Source organism: Trichechus manatus, unplaced genomic scaffold (genome assembly GCF_000243295.1).
Source record: "Trichechus manatus latirostris isolate Lorelei unplaced genomic scaffold, TriManLat1.0 scaffold00019, whole genome shotgun sequence".
Taxonomy (NCBI): domain Eukaryota; kingdom Metazoa; phylum Chordata; class Mammalia; order Sirenia; family Trichechidae; genus Trichechus; species Trichechus manatus.
In genome coordinates, this window is record NW_004443955.1 from 12,128,987 (window position 1) to 12,150,167 (window position 21,181).

The window sequence follows — 21,181 nt, forward strand, 5'->3', positions numbered from 1 at the left end:
GTGTGGTTCTCCTCGTTACAGCCTCAGTGAAGTAGCAAAAGCATCATGGTGTCACTGTACCACTGCCCCATCTTCCTCTCCTCCCACTTCCTTGGCCAAACCTGGATCTGAAAACCCCACTACTGTTTCTTGTAAAATAGGTTGCTTCTCTCTCCTGGCTCCTGTGTCCACAGATGGTGGATGGGAGGGTGGATGGGAGGGTGGGCTGCCCACTGGCCCTGAGGGTCCCTGTGGCTTTTCTCAGTGTGCACTTACTTCCCCAGGTAAAGCTCTGATAAGCTTTTCAGCAGGCAAACTGATGGGGGGACTGCATCCAGGTGGTTGTCATTCAGACACAAGACTTCCAGAGATTCACTGAGGAAGGCCGGGAATTCCAGCACATAGCCTGCAGGGGATGGCATAGCGGATGGTACATTTAAAATGATTCTGGACCCTCATCACGTGAAGGTCAGGTGGTGTATAAATTGGTGCAAACTCGGGAGGGCATTCTGGTAAAGCTATCACTGACCTAGCAGTTCCAACTGTAGGAAATTATCCTGCAGACACCCTTGTGTGTGTGGCAAAGATGTGAGAACAAGGACTTCAGTGGCACAATGTCTGTAATAGCTAGGACAGAGGAAGCCTACACGTCCACCCACAGGGGACTGGTGAAATGAATAATGGGACAATGTGCAGTGCAGTGGTTAAGAGCTTGGCTGCTAACCAAAAGGTCGGCTGTTCAAATCCACCAGGTGCTTCTTGGAAACCCTGGTTCTACTCTGTCCTATAGGGTTGCTATGAGTCGGAATTGACTTGATGGCAATGGGTTTTTTGGTTTGGTGCGACTATTAGAGAGAATGGGCCAGGTCTACATGCGTGGAGATGGAGTGATACTCCAGAGCTACTGGTGAATTAGAAAAGCCAGGTGCAGTCAGGTGTGAGACTTATTTGTGTGCCAGAAAGGGTGTGTACATGTGTATGCACACACACATCCCACACGTGCACATACGTGTATGCATGTTATAGATGTGCACACACATACCATGAATGCACATGCAGATGTGTAACAGGTGTGTGGGAAGTGGTGGTTCAGAGGTAGAATTCTCACCTTCCGTGAGGTTTGATTCCTAGTCAATGTGCCTCATGGGCCATCACCACTCATCTGTCAGTGGAGGTGTGCGTGTTGTTATGATGCTGAACAGGTTTCAGTGGAGCTTCTAGACTAAGAAGGACTAGGAAAAAAGGCCTGGAGATTGACTTCTAAAAATAAGCTGGGGAAAACCCTATGGATCACAACAGTCTGATCCACAACTGATCATGGGGGTGGCACAGGCCGGGCAGCTGTTTTCCTGTTGTGCATAAGGTCACCTTGAGTCTTCGGTCAGCTCGACATGAGCTAACAACAACGTAATGTATGTATGTAACACGCAGACACGTGTCATCAGAGACACACCTGAAGTTATCCTAGTTGTCTCTGGGGAAGAGAAGCACTGGGGGCCTAAATTCTCATCTATGCACCCTTTGGTGCTATTCAAAAACCAGGTTTTCCCGTGTACTTGTATGACTTTTCCAATTCAAAAAAGCTAGTTGATTAACAAAGTAGTAACATGGGCTAAGTTGTTATGCTTCCTAAGAGGGCACTCTCTGAAACACCTGCCACTTTTTAGTATTTAAGTGACTTCATCAGTGAGGCTAATTATGATGTTACCATTAAGTCCAAATCACATCTGCTGTTTCCACAGACCTGCAAGCCTCTGAGATGAGAAAGAATGTGGCCGAGAGCCTTGGAAATGCACCCTGATGGAAATTATGGGCTTGGATTTCAGCAGAATCTCTGAAATGCCTTTATCCTTCCGAGGCAGAGGGAGTGGGGCAGGACAGCAGGCCCCTACAGGTCCCTCTCAGCCCTGAGAATTCGAGATAAAACGACAGGCTCAAAGCCCTCACTCCCAGCTCCCACTGCCAGAGGTGAAAGAGAGAAGCCGGGTTCTTTTGTTGGGCTGAGGCGATGTTCCCTTGGCCTTGATCACAACTTCCCCCTGAGCTCTGGCTTTTCTCCACGGATGTGGCTGCCATATCAATGGTAATGGGGTAACCTGGCCTCAGAGAATGTTCCAGGAGAGACGATAACAGAATACCAAAAGCGACTCCTGGAAAACCTGCCAGCTAGCTGCAATGTGGATGGGACTCATTGCAATGGCCCTGTGGAAACAAAGCTGCCACAGACTTCTAAAGATGGCTTTGTGTTAGAGCTTGTTCATAGAAAATGTTCAAAAAGGTGGTTTTTTCTTTCTTCAATGAAAAAGGATGATCAGTTTTAGGCTATCCTGATTTGCACGTTCATCAAAGAACATCAATAACAAGAAAGGCCTCTTTTCTTCCCAGAGAACACGTTCTGGACACCTGGCCTCTGTGCTTTCCAATTTTGAAATTTTGCCGTGGTGTTTATTAAGCTTCTTTAAGTAACGGGCGGAGGGAATACAGAACTGTACTGCAAACAGAGGCAGCACCTGTCATGGGCTCCTGGCTCAGGGTGGAAAATGATGAGATCCTGGGCTGCAGAACACAGCGCGAGGTATTTATGAACTGGCAATTATTTATTCATAAGTTATTTATGACTGCTGGTCTGAATTTTACCGTAAAAAGGGCCATCCAAATTATTTTTGGATGCGCCCACTGCATAAACATGACTGCTTGAATGTTCACAAATTTACGGGGAATCTCACTATCCATCTGCAAACAAGTTATCTTTCATAGATAATTCCTTACCCAAGGGTCACAGCTTGGGGAGAATAACCCTACAGAAGGGAACGGTTCACAACGTGCCCCTTCTTTTGGCTCGGGTGTGAGCCTCCACTTTTTAGACTGTATTTAAAAAATCAAGAGGCCTTTGTCATCTGCCAAAGCCACGACCCTCTCTGCCAGGGAACCTTCCAAAAGGTGTGGCCTCTCAGTCTAGCTCCGCAGCCATGCTCTGGCGGGCCACAACCACAGCCAATGTTTCTACTGCATATTTCATTGGGCACATTTGACCTTCCTCTCCGGTGGTCTTGTGAGGCGAGACGGCCCATCTCCCAGCAGTGGCTGGTGCCAGCGAGTGGTGGCCCCCTCCTCACACTCGTCTCCCTGGTCCTGGGAAGGCCTCTGCATTTCCAAACCTGGGATGCATTTCTAGGTGGCCCAGATGTAAGGAGCTCAACCCATCAGCGCTGGACGCGGCGCCTGGATCCATACCAGCTCCTCTTTCCACACCGTCTTCCCATTCCGGCATCAATGAGAAGAAAGTGTTTATCTTTCCTTCCCTCCAAGGGAAATCCCTATGTCTGGACTCAGTTTCTAAAATTCTAAGGCCCTTCATTTTAAATTCAGTCATTTATAAAATCAATAACTGCAGTCCCCTGTCCTTGTGGTTAAGGACCTTTTCATTTGTCTCTTGGCCGTCCAAACTTCCTCCACTGTGAACTGTTTCTATCTGTTACCATTTTTTCCTACCGGAGTGTTTTTTTAACCAGTTTTTAAGAATTCTTTGTAAATTAGAGATGCGAGCCAGTGTGTGTTGCAACAATTTGCAAATATTTCTTCTTAGTCTGTTTGCATTATGACTTTGTTTATGATGCCTTTTATTGAACAAAACTTTTGAATTTGTACAAAGCCAAGGGTTTCTATCTTGTTTTTTTTTTGTGATTTCTGGATTCCCCAGCTGGCTTAAAAAGGTCTTTCCCACCCCCCAGTTACACCACAGTCCCCGGGTTAAGACTTACAGACAACGCGTACCTGGCCTGTAATATTGATGTAAATTTGCCCTCACTTTGAAATGACAGATGAAAAGGCTTTGAGCCTTTTCTTGCACTAAAAAACCAAACAAACAAACAAAAAAACCCACAAAAACCAAACTTGCTGCCGTCGAGTTGACTCCGACTCAAGACCCCTATAGAATAAAGGAGAAGTGCCCCGCAGGGTTTCCAGAGAGTGGCTGGTGGATTCGAACTGCCAATCTTTTGGTTAGCAGCCAAATGCTTAACCCCTGCACCACCAGTAAGGTGTGCTTACTTGCACTAAACTAAGGTTAAGTAAGAACTGAATGCACCTGTTACTGACTTACAACTTCGACTTAAAGGCACAGTTAGGAACAGATCTCGTTTGTAACCCGGGGCTGCCTGTATACACATTCTCTGAAATGTTATTCTTTTCTTTTTATGTTACATTAAAACCTGCTATCCATATGACAGTTTTCATACTGATGTAAGGTAGAGGGTCTACCATTGTTTTTTCTCCCTTCCAGCTGAATAGGTAACTATACAAACACTATTTATTTAAAAACAATAAAACATTCTTTTGCCGCTAAATTGAAATGCCCCGTGTCATACAGTGTTGTTGTTAGCTGCCACTGAGTTGGTCCTGACTCATAGTGACCCCAAGCACAATGGAAGGAAACACTGCCCAGTCTTGAGCCATCCCTATGATCCGCTGCAGATCAGACCACTACGACCCACAGGGTTTTCACTGGTTGATTTTCAGGCTTTTCTTCCTAGTCTGTCTTAGACTGCCTGAGGTGCATTGGCTGCGAGTCAGACTCAGGGCGTTTGCATGGAAGGTGAGGACTCTGCCACTGAACCACCCATATCCCACAGATATTACATTCCTGTATTTACTTAGGTCTATTTTTGGACTCCTTTTCTGTTCCAGTGAGAATGTATTACGTTTTCAATCATATGTAAACACACACAATCACATGTGATTGATACATATGTATCTTGTATGTAGACACGCACAGTTCGATAAAAAGTACAATACGTGGGCAGACTATTTCATTTCCTGCAAATGTGTTTTGGCCTCTATGGCAATTCTTATCCCCACTTCACACCATCTTTACAGACAGAGCACTTGCCAACATAGGTCTATCAGGCCAAAGAAGAAAGTTTTATCACATTGAAAATGACCTAAATATTGGTTCCTGTTTTATGTGACAGCATCCTGTGAGTGCAGCTGGCTTTCTAAGTCTTAGCTTTCAGGTTAAAAAGGAGGGCTGGTTGTTTAATATGAGGGAGAGGTTCACATATTCCTTTGTACCTCACAGAAAATAACAAACAAGAAGAACTTTTGTTCCTAGAAACCTAACATATTCTCCACTAAATGGCCTTGTTGTGTGACCAGTTTGAAGACTCTAGGAAAGCACTGTTTCTGATGAGTTTGGGGGAAGACCACAAGCCCTACAGAACCTCAGTCTGGGCAGGATGGCCTGCTGTTGGCCCTACCGGCCCCAGTGCTGGAGTTCCCCAGACCTTGGGCAAGTCAGTCAACCCTGAGCTTCAGTTTCCTCATCTGCAAAATGGGATACCTCACGTTGCAAGGATTAAAGAAAGGCTCTGCCATGTGTACAATATCTTGGCCAGTGCTCAGCAGCAGAGAGTAGGTCCACCACACATAATAGCTTATAGAATCATCAGACTCCAAACAGGAGAGGGAGATTCAGGGTACCTGCAGGCCATGTGTGTGACATGAGCTCATTTCCAGGTCCTCAGTAAAATATGGCCATCTCTGGCATTCCAACAGGGCAGTGGAGGAAGACCAGTGTTAAGGACGATTCTCCCTTTGGCAGGGTAGGAAACAAGCCCACCCAGCTGTCCTTCATCTCCCGACACCAACACACCTGTCTCAGTCCCTGAACGCTGGCGGCCTCTGGTGGTGAAAAAGGAAATACGCTTTGTTTTAAGTCCATCTTCGTTTCTGTAGGGAAAATTAAAAAGACAAAAAATTGAGAAAAGCACAAAAATATTACTATTTTGGCTGAGACTCTATAATGCTAAACCATTCAGAGAAAACGGAGAAAACTCAGAAGGCTGAGTGTTTGAGCCTCCCATAGCTTATGTGGAAGTGTAGACAGCTGCTGCCTACTAATCGCACTGTTAGTGCTCTAAAAGTCCCGAGAGAAGATGATCTAACATTGGCATGACGCGTAGTTCCCATTCTTGAGCTTTTCCACCTCAGGCAGGCATAAGCGTTCCTACGCCTGGCAGAACACACATCCCAATGGCTGTCACTTTTCACGGCTCACTAAAGAGAGTTTCCTCTGGGGCAGAAGTTCCACATGACTCAGGGCAGCTGGTCTTCAGGAGCCAAAGGACCAACTGGGCTCATCCCTATCTTTTCACCTTCAAGTGGGAGACTCTGAAGGCTTCCTTTTAGGTATTTTATTCAATCTATGTACATTTTTGTTAGGGACTGGCAAAAACTTCTGGACTGAACTGTAGTTCAGAGTCTGTAAGAACGAGGAGAGGAAGGACCCCATCCTCAGGGTCTGTGTGACTCAGTCACACACATTTTAGGACTCGCCAGGGATAAAGCAAACCTCTGCTTACTTTCCAAGTTGGTTTCTGGAGAGATCCAGGGTTTTGAGTTGTCTGCAGGTCCACTTATCCTGAGGTGGCAGTGCCCCCAGCTGGTTTCCCTGTAGCTTCAAGAACATCAGGGCCTGAAGAGAAGTGAGCCAAGGACACCATCAGGTACAAAATGGAGGAAAACTGAGGAGAAACGCCAGCTCGCTGACAAAGTGCAGCCATAATTATCACAACAGACCCACATGAAAAGGCTCCAACAGTATGGGGTTCAATAGCTTTTTTTTTCTAAATTTGATTTAGTTTGCTGTTGTTGAGACTATACACAGCAAAACATACACCAATTCAACAGTTTCTACCTGTACAATTTAGTGATATTGATTATATTCTTTGAGTTGTACAACCATTCCCACCCTCCTTTTCTGACTTGTTCCTCCCCCATTAACATAAACTCACTGCCCCCTAATCAATAGTTTCTTAATACTCACAAAATTATATAAAACAAACCAGACGGAACAGTTAATTTACACAAGATGTTAATTTTCCCCTCAAAATCAACGAGGGGCAATTTTTCCAGAAAGGAGTTCAAGTATTTCTCAGTTTTAAGGATTCTTAAGTGTGATGATCACTCATGGGCCCCTGCTGGGAACAGGATCACTCTGAGGGTCCCAGGGGACATAGTGTCACCACCCGGGGGTGCAGTATGATGCTGGGTGCCCCCCAGCTCCTCCAGCTTCCATGGGCGAGGGCAGACAGACCAGGGTAATACCTCTACCCCCCGCATCTGCTCACTCTCTGCTGGCCAACGCAGGCATCTGCAGGGCTGCTGAGGCTGAGGTCACTGGGAGCTGCCAGGGGAGCTGTGGCCACTCCTCAACCACAGGACCCACTGCTACCACTTGGTGCTTCGGTGGGTGAGACCCTGTGACCCACAGCCGTGGGGATGACGAGGCCCTGGGGGCAGAAGGTGCTGCCGAGGCTCCACCCTTGGACTCTCAGCATGCTTTACTTTAACAAGAGTACAGGGGACACACAATAACGCTGTCTTGAATGACTCGGGCATCGCCATGACAACTGAGGTGGCCTCAGGAGGGCTAACAGGCTGTGTTGCCCACATTACCTCCACATGGCGTCTGCCTCCTCCCTGGCTGAGGCAGGTCAACGGCCAACCCTCACCATGAGAAGCAGCCCGTGAATACCTGTGGTGACACCTCTAGCCAGCACATGAATGCATTTTTATGGAGGGCTGCCCATGCGCCAGGCCATTCTCCCTGGAGGAAGAGACCACCAGCCAACACCTGATGCCCACAGAGTGGAGAGGTGAGGCCCAGGGCAAGGGTCTTCCCCTCCTGGTTTGCTGCTTCTAGCTGCCATGAAAGATACCCCGTCTGCCAGCTGTAGGCGTGAGATGAGTGAGAACAGACTCAGAATGGGATGCGGAGGGGCTCTCCCATAAGGACAGAACTCAGAGCGGTGCACATGACTTATGGCCTTTTTCTGTGGGGCTGGGACTGCTGCTCCCCACTGAGACGGGGACAGCAGAGGTGGCAGAAGTCCAATTCCTGGGGGCCAGAAGACTCTTCAGGAAAAAGGCTTGGCAATCTACTTCTGAAAAATCAGCCACTGACAACCCTAAAAAGCACAGTTCTACTCTGATACTCACGGGGTCACCATGAGTTGGAATTGACTCGATGGCAAAGGATTCCAAAGGAGTCTGCCTCTTGGGAAGAAAACTTAGGAAAGGGTCTTTCCTGAGAACCTGTGAGCCCACCTCCAGCCCAGACTGCTTTATCACTTATATTGTTTGCAGGCTGGCTTTGGTTTCCCCACTCCAACTGGAACCCCTTAAGGCAGGACACGGGTTGTATCCATCACTGGGAGCCCAGGGCCAGCCAGGGCAGGGGCCTGGCAGGTGTTTGCTAGAGGTACCGGGGTAGCCCCCAGCAGCGCCCCATGGTGGACACATGGGCCACTGCCCAGGCAGAGTGCAGCCCACATGCTCCCTGCCAAGGCTGGTGCTGCTTCCAGGCTCAGTGATTCCTCAAAGGCAGCAAGGCCCCTTCCATAGGCACTTTCTCAGGGGGAGGAGCTGTCAACGCACAGTCACCTGGACAACACAGGGCAGGTACACTGCAAGGGGAGCACGTGTGGGGAAGACACATCACCACCAGCCCACAGGTGCACCGAGGGCCCCACACTACGGGGCTCCCTTGGCCTCAGGCACTGGGGGGCGGTTTCAGTGGGTCCACCCAGGAGCCAAGAAGACACTAGCAGGAGAGGGCAGGACAGAGGGGCTGCTGGGCTGGCCTTACATTTTTCAGCATTACAGAAAGGCCTGGGGATAAAATTCCATAATCCCACCACCCTGGCATAGCTGTTTTCATCCTGCATGTTCCCTTCTGGGCTCTGCTCATCACCATGCCATTTCTGACAGCTGAAATCACCGCACAGGCATACGTTTTTAGTCTGCCCTCGTATTTCATGTTGCACACGGCGGTCAGCACAGGGTGATTCACTCACAAACACTGAAAATTAGAAGGAAAGTGCTAGGAGACTCACATCAAGCTGGAAAAGGCCCAGGGGAACTTCTTTTAGCGCGTTTTCTGAAAAATCCACATCCTTGAGATGATTTTTCCAAAAAACAGCCATTTTGTCTGGCAGAGACTCCAGGGCATTTCTGGATGCTTTACAACATTTCTAGGCATTTGAAGAGAAAGAGAATGAGATATTAATTAGCTCTTTACATGTGGTGGTACCTATAAGGCTGCTTCCAAATGTGATGTAAAAAAAAATAAAACCTTTCTATAACAAGTGTCATTTAGTGTTAATTAACAGTCCCTGTGTGGCACAAACGGTTAAGGTACTTGGCTACTAATTGAAAGGTTGGAGGTTGGAGTCCATCTGGAGATACTTCAGAAGAAGGGCCTATCAATCTACTTCTGAAAGATCACAGCCATCGAAAACCCCATGGAGCACAGTTCTACTCTGACACACATGGGGTCGCCATGAGTCAGAATCGACTCCATGGCAGTTGGTTTGGTTTCTTTTTTTTAAGAGTCTAGAACTCTCATTGTCCCATTCCCCAATCCCTGCTCTGGAGAAGGGGTGGGAACAGAGTTTCCTGAGGGGAGGCAAAGGCAGCCCGTAGCCCTGTTCCTTCATCCCAGAACATCCAGCCCATTATACTTGGAAATAACGGAACAATTTAGGGCCTTGCTCTAGAGACAAGCCAGTTTTCTGCACACATACGGTCAAACTAGAAATGTTAATGCTACTGGTGGAGAATTTCCTGGTTCAGAACTAACAGGAATAAAACCCAAATACTCCTTACACTGCCCTATCTATTTTAATGACAAAATTCTCAGGAAACAACCAAAAAAAAAAAAAAAAAAAACCAAAAACCCATATTTAATTGGCAGTGCTATGAATGCAGATGATTTCTTTTTTCTTCCTTATTCTTATTTCATAGCTGTCCTGAAAGAACTGAACCTGCCTTTTTTGGAGAGAACTCATTCTGCACTAGTGATGCAGTCTGTCACAGCAGAAAGTTCTGTGGGTGCTCCATGAGGTCTAGGGCCCAGAGCCAGGCTTTCAGCTGAGTTACCTGCCTGGGACGCTGAGCTTTGCTGGATGCCAAGTGATGGCTGCTCATCTACAACACAATAGCAATCCTGCTACCCCGCGAGGCCGCAGTGACGGTTCATTTCATGGGTCAACTTGGCTGGGCTATGGTGCCCAGCTGTTTGGGCATACACTAGTCTAGATGCTTGTATGAAGTAGTTACATGTGACTAAGTCAGTCGGCCTCCAGTAAAGCAGATTCCCTTCAGTAATGTGGGTGGGCCTTGACAAATCAGTTAAAGGCCTCAAGAGCAAAAAGGGAGTTTCTTAGGGTGTGTTCTGCCTCCAGATTACAAATTAGACATTTTGCCAGAATATTCTCTCTTCACTTTTCTCGTCACGTGACCTACAGATTTTGGGATGCAAGTCTGCAAGAGTCTCCAGCCTGTCACCTGACCTATGGATTTTGGACTTGCCAGCCCCCTACAATCTCTTAAAATGAATCTCTCTGTCTCTCTCTCTCTCTATATATATATATCTCACTGGTTCTGTTTCTCTCACTGGTTCTGTTTCTCTAGTGAACCCTGACTAAGACAGCTGCTGACGGGGTGAGGTGAGACCAACATCCAAAGATGCTCTGTGAGGTGAACGTGACATGCGGAGTGGACTGTGGTTGGCGTTACTTTCAGAGTGGTACTAACCAAAGGGCAGGCCCAGGGATCTGGAAATGCTTTCAGGTTGTTTCTGGCGACATTCAGACAAGTGAGTGACTTGAAAGAATGAAGGAAAAGTGCAGGGAGTTCTTGTAGTTTATTGTCAGATACATCAAGTTCCTGTAGTTTCCGCAGACCAATCCAGTTAGTGGCTAGGGGAAAAAAAAAAGGATAAAATGGTAAAAAAATATTCCTAGCAAGGGGAAAATGATAAATTAACCCAGGCTATTGGTGATAAAACATACCATTTTCTTCCTCAAATAGTTTTTCTAAATAATTTTTTGACGCTATCAGTTTCTGAAGTTTGGAGAGGTGCAAAAACCCTGGCGGGAGGTGGAACAACTTGTTGCCGGAAATGTTGATTTCCAGGAGCCTGCGTTTGGGGAAGATGAAATCAGGTCATCAGAGGAAAGAAGCAAAGCACACCTTTTAAATCTTTCTCTGTACACAAGGAAGCGTTCTTTTTCTTTTCCTCCCTGCGCAAGGCTAAATAGCGAGCAATGAAAATGTAGCACTGAGTTTTATTCATTTGGTTAACTGTTACCATGTGCTGTTTAGACAAAGAAAATCAAATTCAGGAAGATTGAAGCAATAGACAGCATCTCTTTGGTGGGTCCTAGTCTCGCTGACCAGTAGAGATTAAAAACCTTCTTATATATGTGATGGGACCCTGGGTGGTGCAATCGAAAAGCTGGGGGTTCGAATCCACCCAGAGGCACCTTGGAAGAAAGGCCTGGTGATCTACTTCTGAAAAGTCAGCCACTGAGAACCCTAGGGAGCACGTTCTACTCTGACACACATGGGGTCGCCATGAGTCAGAATCGCCTCGACAGCAGTATGTACATGATAGTGAAATCAGGGGGTGACCTAAAGGCTGCTATGGTTTACCTTCCGGAAACTGGGAGCCCATCCATCTGGCCCAGCTTAAAGACCCCTGCTTCGGTGGCGACTGCTCTTTAAGTTTTTGGTGTGCAAACTTCTTTCTCATTCTTGCTTGTGGGGTCCATAGGTTACTGCTGACCCCAAGCTCTCTTTCTTCACTCAGAGCCTGAACTTTTGAAATCAGCTCAAATCCTTTATGGAATGAGGCTTTGCATGCATGTATCATACGGAGATCAAACAGGGTAAGGTCCCTCCCCTTCCTGTGCATCCTTGGGCCTCTTCCTGAGGTCTCTGCCCTAGGGCTCCTGGAAAAAGGAGACAGGAGTGCCCAAACTGTGTGCTGCTAGAATCCGGCAGATCTAGCCCTTTCTCTGCGACTTCCCACTCTGTCCCCTTCCCCGGGAGGTGGAGCACTAGCTGGTACCTCTGGGCCCCTGCTCCCTCCCGGCCCAGGCAGCTTCCAGCCTCCCTCCTCTGACTCCGGTGTGCAGACCCAGACCCAGCGTCTGGGGCAAGGCCAGTTCCACTCAGCTGCGAGTCAGCACTGCAACCTGGGCCCAGACAAGCATCTCTCTAGACCTTTGTGCTCCTCTGAAAAGGCAGCAGAAAGCTGGTTCCCCAGAGCTCACACACGGAGGGGCAAGCAGAACTTCCATCCCTAATTATAGGCAGGACCATTTGTTTCCAAAACCACAAAATACCATCAGGGAGCATGGGCTGGAGGACAGGGTCACACGGGGCGCAGACAGCCCATCACACCTGGAGCAGATGATCTCATCAGAGGACTGCACGCCCGGCAGCTCCCCCAGGTGGTTGTCAGCCAGGTTCAGCTTCCGGAGGTTGATGAGCCCCCAGGGGATGACCGAGGGGAGGGAAGCCAGGCAGTTAGCAGAAAGGTCCAGCTCTGTGATCTGGCAGGAGATGTCTATCAGCCAGTCCAGGTCCACCCAGGGCAACTTGAGGTGGGACCATTTCACACGAAGGGCCTGGGGGTTGGGGGAAAGGGAAAAGCACACACTGATGTAAGCCCAGGGCCAAGGTAGGTTTGGAACAAGGCAATGATTCATCCGAATGTCAGTTTGTCTGCCCAGCACAGCTGGGGTCCCAAGAGGTCAGGGGCCATGTCCATCTGCTCACCCACACCTGCCACAGTGGCCAGCACAGAGGAGGTCTCTATTCTCCCCACACCTGTGTCATGCAGGTAATCTAGCAGGGCTCCAGCACCTTACCCCCAGTCTGCAGAGGGAGCCTAGCATTGCCCCCCATCTGAGCAGCCATCACCGGGACAGAAGGGGCTCCCGGAGCTCGGAGGACCCTAGGAGTGCGCCCAGCCTCACCAGACTGGAGGAGCAGGCTGAGGACATGGGCTGGGCCTGCTGACTCCCGTTCAGGGCTGTTGCCCCATGAGGAGAGCAGCTGCCGCCTGCCCAGTGCCAGCCCCACAGGGATGCTGGGGGGACAAGCTGCTTTTCACGAGAGTCAGAACGGCCAGCAACTGGCTGTGTAGGGTGGCAAAAAGGATCAGGTTAAGTGCACACCAGCAGGATAATTCCCTTTCTTCTTGGTTATCAAAGAATTGCTGGCTCCATTAGGTTTCCGGGGGAGGAAATCTGCCTTTCGGTATGTTTCTCCAAAACAACTAGAAATCCATATTGGAAAATTTAGAGAAGCATAAATGTAAAAAAATAAATTAGTGCTTCGCAAATGGGAAAATGTAACAACCCAGCAGAGACTGCAGGAAAGACACCAAAAGCCAGCGGCGGGATAGTTTTACCCTCAAAGTTGGCAGCAGCGGATTGACTTCCTGATCTGGCCACTAGGTGGGGGTGTGTGTCTTGTCTTCATCTCCTTAGCGAAGACGCTGCCACCTTCGGAAAATCAAACCAAACCCATTTCCAACTCATAGAGACCTTACAGGACAGGGTAGAACTGCCCCATAGTGTTTCCAAGGAGCGGCAGGTGGATTTGAACTGCCAACCTTTTAATTAACAGCTGCAGCTTGCTGTAGCTCTTCACCACTGTGCCAACCAGGGCTCCACCACCTTTGCAAGGCTGGTTTACACCCTTCTTAAAGCTCTGGTCTTTGAACCAAGGGGATAAGAGATTCTGTCTCACTCTTTCTCTGTCTCTGCCTGTCTGTCTCACCATTGCTCTGGATGAACGGGGACAGGCGAGAGTATACTGGATTTGGGGTCAAGAGAATAGGGTTTTAGTCTCAGCTAGTTTATTCTAAACAACTCTGTTGCTCTTGGCCTGTTTTGTTTTATTTATTCCCCCACAATTTTTTATTTTGAAAATAAAAGTTGAACTAGTGCACAATGAGTATCCATATAGCCTTTACCGAGATCCACCAACTGTTAACATGCTACCACATTTGCTTTCTCTACTTCTCTTTACACATAGCACATAAACACGCACATTACCGTGCTTTAGATGAAGGTTTACAGAGCAAATTAGTTTCTCTTTAAACAATTAATACACACATTGTTTTGTGACACTGGTTGCCAACCCCATGATGTGACAACATGCTCCTCTTGTCGACCTTAGGTTCCCCATGTCCATTTGTCCAGCTTTCCTGTCCCCTCCTGCCTCCTCATCCTTGCCCTTGGGCTGGTATGCCCATTGAGTCTCATATACATGGTTGAGTTACGTGTATTATTGTTTGTTTTATAGGCCTCTCTAATCTTTGGCTGAAGGGTGAATCTCAGGAGTGACCTCAGTACTGAGTTAAAAGGGTGTTCAGGGGCCATACTCTCTGGGTTTCTCCAGCCTCTGTCAGACCAGTTAGTCTGGTCTTTTTTGTGAGTTAGAATTTTGTTCTACATTTTGTCCAGCTCTGTCCAGGTCCCTCTATTGTGATCCCTGTCAGAGCAGTCAGTGGTGGTAGCCAGGCACAATCTAGTGCTGGGATCAGTCTGGTGGAGGCTGTGGTAGTTGTGATCCATTAGTCCTTTGGACTAATCTTTCTCTTGTGTCTTTGGTCTTCTTCCTTCTCCCTTGCTCCAGATGGGTGGGACCAAGGAGTATCTTAGATGTTTGCTCACAAGTGTTTTAAGACCCCAGACACTACTCACCAAAGTAGGATATAGAACATTTTCTTTACAAACTATGTTATGCCAGTTGAGCTAAATGTCTCGAGACCACAGTCCCCAGCCCTCAGCCCAGTAATTTGGTCCCTCAGGGAGTTTGGATGTATCTATGAAGCTTCTATGACTTTGCTTTGGCCAAGCTGCGCTAACTTCCCCGGTATTGTGAAACACATGCACTTTTTATTTTCTGCTGAATCATCTGAAAATAAATTACAGACATTATGACACTTCACTCCTAAATACGTCAGCATGCATCTCTGAAGAACAAGGATATTTTCTTACATAACAATCATGTAATTATAATTTTCAAGAAATGTAACATGGATACAATACTGTCAAACCCCCAATCCATGTTCAAATATTCCCAATCACGCCAGAAATGTCTTTTATCACTATTCTGCGACCTGGTGCAGGATCTAGTCAAGAACCACACATTGCATTCAGTTGTCATGTCTCTTTCCTTTTGTTTAACCTAGAAGAGTTTTTGTACCTTTTTATGTCTTTTTTGACATTGCCATTTTTAAAGTCAGTCCAGTTATCTTGTAGAATATCCTACAATCTGAATTTACTCAATTGTTTCCTAAAGTTTAGATTCAAGTTAAGCACTTTTGGCAAAAATCCCACAAAGACAATGCCGAGTCCTTCCTATTGTATCCCACACCAAGAGGCACCTGATGTCAGGTTACCCCATTGATGGTGCTGCCAAGTTTGACCACCTCGTTAAGGTAGTGTCTGTCAGAGCTCTCCTTTGTAAAAGGTACATTTTATCGTTTGTCATTAATAAGCACTCTGTGGGTGATCTTCTAAGATCATGTGACAATCCTGTTTTCCAACACTGCTTCATCCAATGGTTTTAGTATCCATCATTGCTATTCCTGGCCTGAATCAATTTGTACATTGGTGGCTGCAAAGTGGTGAGTTTTCTAAAACTATCATTCCTTCTATACCTATTACCTGGAATTTTTCTCTACAGAAGAGCTTCCTTTCTCCCTTTTTAAGTATCACAGTGGGCTCAAACTCTTTATTTATTCAAACTATTATAATTCATTATTATCACTATTCCTTTTGATGCTCAAATGGCCCCAACTTGGCTAGTGGGAGCTCCATTAAGTGGCTCCTTTGTTCTTTTGACATATCTCTATCAGTATCTGAGTACTTCCTTACTTCTTGGTAAAACAAGATGGTCCAGTCTCCTCTTGTGCTTTCCAAGTCCCAGTCCTGGAATTAGCCCTGAATTCCTTTAGTGGGAAATGGTATTTAGAAACCAAGATCTGGGATCAGGTGTGCCCAGTGCTATGGAGTGTCATTGCTTTTAGGGTCATTCATCAGACACAGCTATATATGTACACTGAGTGCATTCTGATACCTCTAATTCAAATCTAGCCACATAGGGTTCTTCCTAACGCTTCTATAATTCATAATTGCATGATCCTTCATCTTGTTATTGTTGTTTTTAATCTGTTAAATAAGTGGTTTGGACCAGATGATGTCTGGTCACTCTGGACCCAGAGTTCTTTCTGGCTTATGATCCAGTGAAGGACAGTGGCATCCCCTGGGGCCAAGGGGAAGATGGCCTTCAACAGCCTTGGGGGAAGCATAAGAGAGTCAATCCAAGAACATGTGAGAGGAAGGTTGCCATGTGGATCTTTTCAACGCCAAATCTTTTCCTGGGCTCTCTGAGACCCACTCAAGTCCATGGGACCCAGGGCCAGACAGCTGGACACTAAGCCAGGAGTCCATATTTCAATCTGACTCTCTCTACTTACCCTGCATGGCCTTTGGGGTCATTAATGAACTAAAATGGCAGCCAAAAGCAAGATGAAAAGAAGGTTAGTTTTGGTTTTGATTTTAAACAAGTCTTAGGTGTTCGTTGAAAGTTTTATAAATAAAATTCTGTATCACCATCAAAAAATAACACAACAGAAGGGAATCGGCATGTCACTGTTACACGAGCCAATTATGGTATAAATGAACTGACATGTTCTGGGGCTCTGGCCACCCTCACAGATCAGCTTAGGTGCTGCTGCTGCACCTCCAATAGCCATCCCCCTCCTAGTACCTCCTCAGTGTCCCTGGAGCCCAGAGCTGCAGCTTAGATTTGCATAAGAAGCAGGGGCTCTGTTCTGCTTAACTAATTCCCTGCAAGGCCTTGGATGAGTCAGCCATGGAGGGGAATACCTTCTTGGGCCCTGGACAGCTCAGCTCCTCTCTTATATTAAAGTCCCCCCTGATTTCTGCCACAAGGACTCAGCCTCATCTTCGCTACTACAATGTCCCCCACCCCCAGCACTTCACTGCCTCCAGTTCAGAGCCCTGTCTGACTGCCTCCTGAGCCCTACACCATGCCTAGCATGCAGCAGATACTAAATAAATGCATGTGTTGAAGAAAATCAAGCCACCGAGACCTGTAATCCACCCATTCTGTACACCTTTAACCAACACTCGTCATCTTGAAACAGTAAGGACTCTCAAAACTCTTTAGGCCCTGCCCCCTGCTTTCAGCCAAATATCTAAACTCCTGCCCCTGGCAGCCCCACACCTCTACCATCTGCCTCCAACCCAGCTTTCCAACTTTATGTCTCTCCCTCCCCGCAAGCACAGCTGATCTGGCCAGGTCCCACCTCCTGCAGAGACATCTCTGCACTTCTGTTGGCTTGTGGGACTTGTGGGGTTAATAACTGTTCTCGGTAAAGAAATTGGGGGAGGGGCAGCACTCGTGGAGGGGGGATTCAAGGCCAAGGAGAAACTTCCAATTAAAACACAATTCATAAATGAACCAGGGGCTCACACAGAGGTTGGGGGTCCAGGTGAGTGGGGCCTCATGTCATGACTGGCAGGCTGCCCGGGTTGCTCTGGGGCTGCAGATGCTTCCTATGGGATGTGGGTTGTTATGACTAAGATGAGAGGATACTATGGTATTGAGCCTGGGGCTAAGAGAGCTTCTGCAAAAGCTGATTCCTAAGAACTGGCTTCCTTTTCTTTTTTTAAAAAAATTAATTTATTGTTGTAAAAATATAGATAACAGAACATTTGCCAATTCAACATCTTTCACGTGTACAATTCAGTAACACCAATTACATCAATCACGGTATGTAACCATCACCAATATCCACTGTTAAATTTCCCATCACCATAAACAGAAACTCAATGCTTACTAAATAATGACTTGTCCTTGCCCCCTTCCTTCTGCCCCAGGTAACCACTATTAAACTTTGATCTCTATATGCTAGAGGTCTCTGGGTGGTGCAAATGGCTTGCGCCTATTAACCTAAAGGTTGGCAGTTCAAACCCACTCAGAGGCACCACAGAAGAAATGCCTGGAGATTTGCTTCTGTAAAGATTACAGCCAAGAAAACCCTATGGAGTTATACATCATGACCAAGTGGGATTTATTCCAAGAATGCAGGGGTGGTTCAACATTAGCAAATCCATCAATGTAATGCACCACATCAACAGAGCAAAGGAAAAGAACCACAGGGTCATCACTATGGATACAGAAAAAGCATTTGATAAAATCCAACACCCTTCTTGATGAAAAACCCTAAAGAAGACTGGAATAGAAAGGAAATACCTCAGTATGATTCAGGGCATATATGAAGAGCCAACAGCCAACATTATACTTAATGGAGAAAGACTGAGAGCTCTCCCCTTGAAATCGGAAACAAGACAAGGGTGCCCACATGCACCCCAAGAAAACTGCTAGAGCTAATAGAGGAATTTAGAAAAGTTGCAGGGTATAATGTCAACAGACAAAAATCAGTTGGGTTTCTACACACCAGCAATGAGAAATCTGACAGGGAAATTAGGGAAACAATTCCATTTACAATAGCATCTAAGAGAATAAAATACCTAGGTTTAAATCTAACCAGGGACAGAAGGACTTATACAATGAAAACTATAAAACACTGCTGAAAGAGATTAAAGACTTGAATAAATGGAAACACTGTTCCATGTTCATGGATTGGAAGACTTAATATTGTTACAATGTCAATACTACCCAGAGTGATGTATCGATTCAACGCAATTCCGATTAAAATCCCAACAGCCTTCTTTTATAGAAATAGAAAAACAAATCTTCAACTTTATATGGAATGGTAAGAGGCCCTGAATAGATAAAACCATACTGAAAGAGAATAACAAAGTAGGAGGGCTCATACCTCCTGATTTTAAAACATACTATACATGTAGAGTAATCAAAACAGCCTAGTGCTGGTATAACAATAGATACATGGACCAATGGAATAGACTTGAAGAGTCCAGAAATAAACCCACACATCTATGGTCAACTGATTTTTGAGAAGGGACTAAGTCCATTCGATGGGGAAAGAAGAGGCCCTTCAATAAATGGTGCTGAGAAAATTACATTTCCACATGCCGAAAAATGAAACAGGATCTATGTCTCAACTCATACACAAAAACAAATTCAAAATGGATTAAGGGCCTAAATGTGCAAACTAAAACCATAAAATTCTTAGAAGAACAAGCAGGGGCAATGCTATCAGGCCTAGCTTTCAACAATGGATTATCTAATATAATAACAAAAGCACAAACAGCAAAAGACAAAATAAATAAATCAGACCTCATAAAAATGAAAAACTTTTGTTGATCAACAGACTTCACCAAAAAAGTAAAAAAAAAAAAAAAAAGCTACCGACTGGGAGAATATCTTTGGAAATCATATATCTGACAGGAATCTAATAACCAAAAAATATATAAAACTTGGACAACTTAACAACAAAAAGACAAATAACCCAATCATAAAATGGGCAAATGACTTGAACAGACATCTCACCAAAGAGGACATTCCAATGGCCACTAAACACATGAAAAGACGCTCAGCATCATTAGCCATCGGAGAGACGCAAATCAAAATCACAATGAGATACATTACACTCCCACTAGGATGGCTAAGATTAAAAAAAAGAAAATAACAAATGTTGGCGAGGATGTGGGGAAACTGGAACCCTAATCCATTGCTGGTGGGAATGCAAAATGGTATAGCTGTTATGGAAAACAGTGTGGTGATTCCTCAAAAAAACTAAAAATTGAACTACCATATGACCCAGCAATTCCACTCCTAGGAATATAACTAAAAGACTTGAAAGTAGAGACTCAAAAAGAGACTTGTACACCAATGTTCATTGTAGCACTACTCACAACAGCTAAAAGGTCAACTTGATGGCAACGGGTTTACATGGTGGGTGTTGAAAGGCCCTGGGTGGTGCAACGGTTAACACACTTGGCTGCTAACCTAAAGGCTGGAGGTTTGAGTCCACTCAGAGATTCCTCGGAAGAAAGGCCAGGCTATCTGCTTCCGAAAAATTAATCACTGAAAATCCTGTGGAGCACAATTTTACTCTGACACACATGGGGTCGCACTGAGGTGGATGTGACTCCATGGCAATCGGGTGGGCATGAGGCTAGCAAAATATCCTAGGATTCTGCAGACGGGGCCAGTCTCTGTCTTTGCTGTGGTGAAAAACAGGTGAAACTGTACACTTAGTAAGTAAGCCCGTGCCTACCTTGCTTATTGGGTAATCCATCTCTGATCCACTCAGTGCCGGACAAACAGACCACACACAGTGGTACGAGAATAAATTGCTGAATGTGTGGATGTGAGGTAAACAAGATGGCGCATCTGCTTTATAACTGGGGATGCTAACAAGTGCCCTAATTGGTAGAGGAGGGCTTGTGGGGAGGAGCTGGTCCTTGAACCGGGGCTTGCAGGATTAGTAGGATTTATCCAGGTGAGAGTAGGGCCGTGAGTTTTAGGAGGGAAGAAACTGGAACAGCGTGCAGAGGCTGGAGGGGGTTTGTTTCCCCTCGGAGGTGGTCACAGGACAGAGTGCAAAGATGTGGCCTCGCAGTTGGTACCAACCTCAGGGAGTCGGGGGCCTATCTATGGAAAACAGTGCCTCTGGCAATTAGTTTTAAATTGCTGAATGATCTCTCACAGCTGGTGATGGAAAGCTGGCCAATAAAAACTACTCTTTAGTGCCCCCTCCTCAAGCGGCGCCCAGGGCACACGCCCTTATCTGCAATACCTTAGTTACACCTCTGCAGGGAGTTTATAGTTCCCAAAACAAAAAAAACCCAAACCTGTTGCCAATGAGTCAATTCCAACTGACAGTGACAATACAAGACAGAGTAGAACTGCCCCCACTGGGTTTCCAAGGAGCACTTGGTGGATTCGAACTGCCAAGCTTTTGGTTAGCAGCCAGAGCTCTTAACCACTATGCCACCAGGGTTTCCTTATAGTACCAAGGGGAGAGGTATGTGTATGCACATGTACGTTTAACTTGTGCATCTGGTCACCCTAACTCAATGGTTTCTTGATCTTCAGGGGCGATGAGCATGTGATGGCAACCACTCAGCAAGAAAGAACACTTGTGGGGAAACCTCGTGTGCCTCTTTTGGAGGAACTGATTTATCAAAGAAAACCATAAATGAGTGGCTGGGTGTGCCACCAACTTTCCTAGGTAAGAGGATGAGGAGGAAGTAGATCGCTCAAGTTCCTAGAACTGAGCTCTGTCTAGGTCTTACACCCACCTGGAGTTTCTTCAAGGCTGGAGTTTGATGAACTCAGGTCCTAGGAGAAGCAGTGGAAAGCAGAAGTCTGGAAA

At 46.3% G+C, this 21,181-nt stretch overlaps 1 protein-coding gene across 1 annotated transcript in view; it reads right to left on the reverse strand.

Moving 5' to 3' along the window:
• LRRK1 (leucine rich repeat kinase 1) overlaps window positions 1–21,181 on the reverse strand; it is a 183,072-nt gene that overhangs the window by 55,772 nt on the left and 106,119 nt on the right. Inside the window, exons 6-12 of the mRNA XM_004372645.2 lie at window positions 12,229–12,455; window positions 10,833–10,960; window positions 10,576–10,739; window positions 8,874–9,011; window positions 6,339–6,451; window positions 5,630–5,706; window positions 256–385 (exon numbers count right to left, since the gene is read on the reverse strand). Coding sequence (XP_004372702.1) covers window positions 256–385; window positions 5,630–5,706; window positions 6,339–6,451; window positions 8,874–9,011; window positions 10,576–10,739; window positions 10,833–10,960; window positions 12,229–12,455 — 977 coding nt within the window. The remainder of the gene's footprint in view (window positions 1–255; window positions 386–5,629; window positions 5,707–6,338; window positions 6,452–8,873; window positions 9,012–10,575; window positions 10,740–10,832; window positions 10,961–12,228; window positions 12,456–21,181) is intronic.